Consider the following 5060-nt stretch of genomic DNA (forward strand, 5'->3'; position numbering starts at 1 on the left):
TCAAATAGACATTGGCTTGGACAATTTGATCATTTAGTGTTTTACCTGTGAATGTGAACAATCTTATTCAGATATTAAACAAAGTGTAAGTTAAAGGAGACCGGTGAATTAACCTGCTACTAAAGACTAGACACAAGGCAGGTAAGTCTTTTGCTACAATGATAACATGGTTCTAGATTTAGTGCCATTTTGATATAATGTAAAAACAACATGGTTCAATAAACAGGTAAATGAATACACATATAACAGTTAAATATTGGCGGTTTACTGCAAATATATCTTTAAACGACATAATGCACGTGTTGTGACGTGTTATCGTATTTGTTATATCAGAACATGAATGATACCTGTGTTTCCTTTGCCTACGGTGTCGATCACTCTTCTATAACTATTGTATATAATTCCAAGGGTGACAGAACTGCACGAGATGACGTATTCAATGAAGTGTCTTTCGACCACGAGTTGTGAACTAGGTCTAAGAAACATATATTTAGCGAAGAAAGTGTAAAAGGTGTGTGTGTGCGAGGGGGGGGGATATGGTGGCCGCCCCCCCCCCCCCACACACACGCTAGAAAAACGTGAAATAAGCGTTACTAACGCCATTCAGCGAACTAGAGTTGCCTGATACATGTTTAAATTATCAATTACTATAGAGTTCTAATTTGAACTAATTCTGATTTATCATTGCAACAAGCATTTTTCAAGAAATAAATTGTTTCGGTATTTATGCACCAGGCATTAGTAACCACGGCTCCCCCAGGTCCGGGGAATAGCCGGGACTTTGACTTTCGGTCCAGCCAACCCCGGGTAAAATCCCCGCCCTGCGGGGACGAACTGATGGTTAAACCCCGTTCAAATGCCCCCGCACCCCAGAGACTATATAAGGCCCAATCTTGGCTTAATTTGGCGCTATGACAAAACCACCGCGGTCACCCGGCCCTGCGGGGCCACCTGGAAAGTTAAAACACGGCCCTTTTCCCCGGCTATCCCCGGTATACCCCCGGACCTGGGGGGGGGGGGCGTGGTAACAATTGACTGGTGCATAACCAGTATAGCATGTAAACGAGTCTTTAAAATCCGTACAGTGGGGAACATTCAACGTTGAACCAAGAAGTTCGCTGCCCCCTAACCACAAGTACTATGTCCACCCCTGTCTTAATGTTTAATTGTATAAACATAGGATTTTCTAAATTTCATTTGTTTTGGTTTATGATCGGATGTGAAGACTTGTTATGAATTTGAAATGTCATATGCCGTAGTTAACATTTCAATTTGATATTCTATAATTCCAAGTTTCAATCCAGCTCTTACTAGTAGTCTACCTAAATAAGCCCGTAAGTAAGAGTTGGCTATGATAACTTTTGAATTGTATTTCGCGTAACATGATAGGTCTTACTAAATCATCGATTTTGAGGAGATCTATGAAGATCGTTTGCAGATTTTACTATTGTATTTAACTATTTGTATGTGTATGCATGAACATGATAACGAATGGCTTTTGTAAATACTTGCTCCAATATGTGCTCATTTTAACATATATGCTTTTTTTCCAGGTCACAAGCTCATTGTTTTTTTTGTTTTTTTTAAATGTTATGTATGTCTGTTATTCATGTCGGAAAATAGCTCATTGAGCTAATTTTTGTTGTTAACATATACCCGACTTTAAATAAAGGTTCTTGTACCTTGTATCTTGTAGTATAATAGCTAAATATTCCATCAATTCATATTTTTCAGACAAATGTATTCTCTCGACTGCAGCTGCCATCAGCCTATGAACCGCGACAGTCACACGTGCAACTGTACCAGTGATGCGTCAGACTGCGAACGACTTCACAGCTTTCACGTGCATGACAACGACCACCAACATACCAACAATAATGGGACACAACACGATCGTAACCATGGCGACGACCACGAGATCGAACATGGCATACAGGGTATTGACAATGGTCGCGTGATTGAGTGTAAAACTTGTCACACCGGTGAACATCAAACCCCTAGTAACGACAATGCTTGTAAAGCTAGTGATGGTCACAGCGATTCATTTTCAAAAGACATATACGGCTGTGATCTGAGCAGAACAAGTCAACCACACAATGCTCATGTGAACACAAACGAGAATCCGACACAACACGAACAAAACAACAAAGACCTTTCTCATGAACACAGCCGACCTTTTGGGGATGAGAAGCACGATTTTGACCTTGTGTTGGTGCTTGATTCCCTGATAAGATGTCCGCTAGAGGGCGGCGATGTTGATCTTAGCGAATATCTTGTCGCCTACAGAGAACTTTGCAGGTCAGTATTTAAGCATGTGTTCTTTTCTGATAAGAAAAGAATCAATGTCTCGTTTACATTAAAACATATACATTAATGGCTGTGGCATAAAGTGCTGTTGCATTATGTTTTTCAGGAAACTCACACTATTAATAAATGTTCAGTACAATGTTACTAATTTCATTGAAACTTTCTTAAAACAAGAGCTGCCACAGTGACGAAAGCTAGAAGTAGACGGATCAACGGAATATGCCTACATTCAATGAGAGCGTACAGATACTATTAGCATACATTGTATATGCAAGACCCCATACAACAAACAGGTTGCCTTTATGCGCCGAACATCTGTGTTATATTTTAAAATCCCCCTTGGCAAGATAAAGTGATATTCCGGACACGATCATCTATACTCTGTGTTCATATATGCGTCATTCCATAATGAATAACTTCTAAGTGTGACATTAACCTTCTGGGTAGGGACGTGGGTAGTGCGCGCCATGTCGTCTTGGTGCTTCTTACATATATGCCAGGTTATTTTGAAAAAAGTGCATGCCGGACACCAACACAAATGTATGGAAGGATGGACGTACGGACGTATTACCACCTTCGGGCACAGTGGCTTGATGACAAAGGCTCATTAAAGTCACAATAAATAATTTCAACTAGCCAAAATTATATTTTATGCATACTTGCACATGTATATTATCAATATAATACATTGCCATAAACATAAAATGAGATTTTACAAAATTCAAAAATAACCTATTACAGTATAGGGTTGTTTTTTTTTTCAAATCTCATTTTATGTTTATGACAATGTATTATATTGATAATATACATGTTCAAGTATGTATAAAATATAATTTTGGCTAGTTGAAATTATTTATTGTGACTTAAATTTGCTTTTGTCATCAAGCCACTGTGCCTTCGGGGTCATAATAAGCAGCTTCTCTTTTTCTTGTAAGATATATTTATAATTTTGCATTTATTACATTTGCAGATTCTTCAAACTGACTGGTCGTTTGTTTGGGTTTGTCGCTAAAGACCTTGAAGGCAAACTAGCTATCATCGAACAGAAAATGGACGACAAGCTGCTCTCCACACATTACACCACAGTGAAAACCATGGTCTGCTACGAACAGGAGCACTCAATCACTTTCAAAAAAGGATATAAACCGTCCGGGTCAAGGACGTTGCTTCGACTACATTGGGCGCTTGAATTCATACTTGAGTTCATGAAGAAGTTGAGTACAAGTTCTGATCACGACAAAACGTCACTTATTGCGTCGGAAGTCTACCACAAAACGCTTTCTCACCATCATCCATGGATAACACGGAAAATGGCTGCACTTGCAATGTACTTGTTGCCTACGCGGAAGGATCTGATTGGGGCCATGTGTAAACAGGACTATGATCAAGTGATTGAACTTTTGGACGAAGTAGTCCAGGCAGGAAAACTGGTTTACGATTCCATTCAAGACATCTTTGCTTACAATAATATATTAAATATTCCATGAGATTGCAAATAAAATCCAGTACTTATACCGAAATCGCAGTATTAAATTATGCCATTAGCTTGGACTTTGTTCTTGTGTAATATAGATTATTACTAATGATTATATGAATTTCATGTGTGTTATATATCAAATTTCCTTAGCATGTGTTTGGTGATATTTTATCATATTTTCAAATCCAAACTCGATGCATTTAAACACGCCAGTATTTCAAAGTTTAATAGCTGTGTTGTATATATAATTTTGTGCTGTTTTTTTACACAAATTGCACTCATTTTTCTAATAAATATTAACACAATTGTCTCATTTTGATAACCAACTCTTCCAATATGGAAAGGTGTTGCAAGTAAATGGATATAAGGTTATTACAGTAGAAAATGTTTAAACTGTATTTTGTTAGAATCTAACTAACATGATACTATATGAACAAACACGGTAGCAAAATAACTTCCCAAGTGTAGTTGAATGCCACAGAAACGACAAAATCAACCAAAAGAAAAAAAGAAGAGATTACCAAATAAGAGCTCATGAGCTTTTTTAAACATAAAATGCAATCCCAGAGGTGTTTGAGGTGCAAAATGCCGTCTTTAAATTAATTTATGTTGTGGTTTAACACCTGCAGTGGCGCTGAAAGGGTCGATGTTAATATATGGGTTGGTCCCCGTAGATTCCATTGTATTAACTTTCCTGTTTACCTCAGTCTACATTCTACTTCATGACAAGATTCAAACATAGCGGAAACATGACCAAAGATTCAAACATAGCGGAAACATGACCAAAGATTCAAACATAGCGGAAACATGACCAAAGATTCAAACATAGCGGAAACATGACCAAAGATTCAAACAAAGCGGAAACATGACCGGTGTTACATCTTGATTTTCCAGTGGATCATAAATGGCGTGAGACCACAGTTATTTTTACTATATGTTTCATATAGATACCAACCTGGCTTTTGACTTTATACACATCCCAATTGAAAAACAAGGACATGGCATCTCTAGAACAATTCAAGACACAAAATATAATCACAAGAAAACACCATGTTGACCATTGACCCGACTGTCAAAATTGAGTTCAAATACAGAACCCTTCCGCCAAGGAGTCAATCGGCTACAAACAACTAATTTTCAGACTTCTACAAGCTATGATTTTTCCAATATTTACACTGAAAACTATCAATTTCTGCAATAGAGTGTCAAATTCAGTCAAGTTCTCTGCAAAAAGAACATTTGTTGCCTCTTTTTCATTCAATTTTAATAAAATATT

At 37.6% G+C, this 5060-nt stretch overlaps 1 protein-coding gene across 2 annotated transcripts; it reads left to right on the forward strand.

Annotated features, from left to right (window-relative positions):
• LOC128203258 (ceramide-1-phosphate transfer protein-like) lies at nt 1–4029 on the forward strand. 2 transcript variants are annotated; one of them, XM_052904592.1, is made up of 3 exons: nt 1–141; nt 1735–2298; nt 3278–4029. In XM_052904592.1, exons 2-3 carry the CDS (start codon nt 1739–1741, stop codon nt 3792–3794), a joined length of 1077 nt encoding a protein of 358 aa, XP_052760552.1. In that variant the 5' UTR covers nt 1–141; nt 1735–1738; the 3' UTR covers nt 3795–4029. The 2 variants fall into 2 exon arrangements, with proteins under 2 accessions (XP_052760552.1, XP_052760553.1); XM_052904593.1 differs by having other exon boundaries at nt 1–137.
• Nucleotides 4030–5060: the final 1031 nt, after the last annotated feature.

This window comes from Mya arenaria, chromosome 9 (genome assembly GCF_026914265.1).
Source record: "Mya arenaria isolate MELC-2E11 chromosome 9, ASM2691426v1".
Lineage (NCBI taxonomy): Eukaryota > Metazoa > Mollusca > Bivalvia > Myida > Myidae > Mya > Mya arenaria.

Coding starts and splice junctions, on each gene's coding strand:
- LOC128203258 (XM_052904592.1), top strand. CDS start 1,739: ATGTATTCTCTCGACTGCAGCTGCCATCAGCCTATGAACCGCGACAGT. Junction 2,299..3,277: donor GCCTACAGAGAACTTTGCAG/GTCAGTATTTAA, acceptor TTACATTTGCAG/ATTCTTCAAACTGACTGGTC.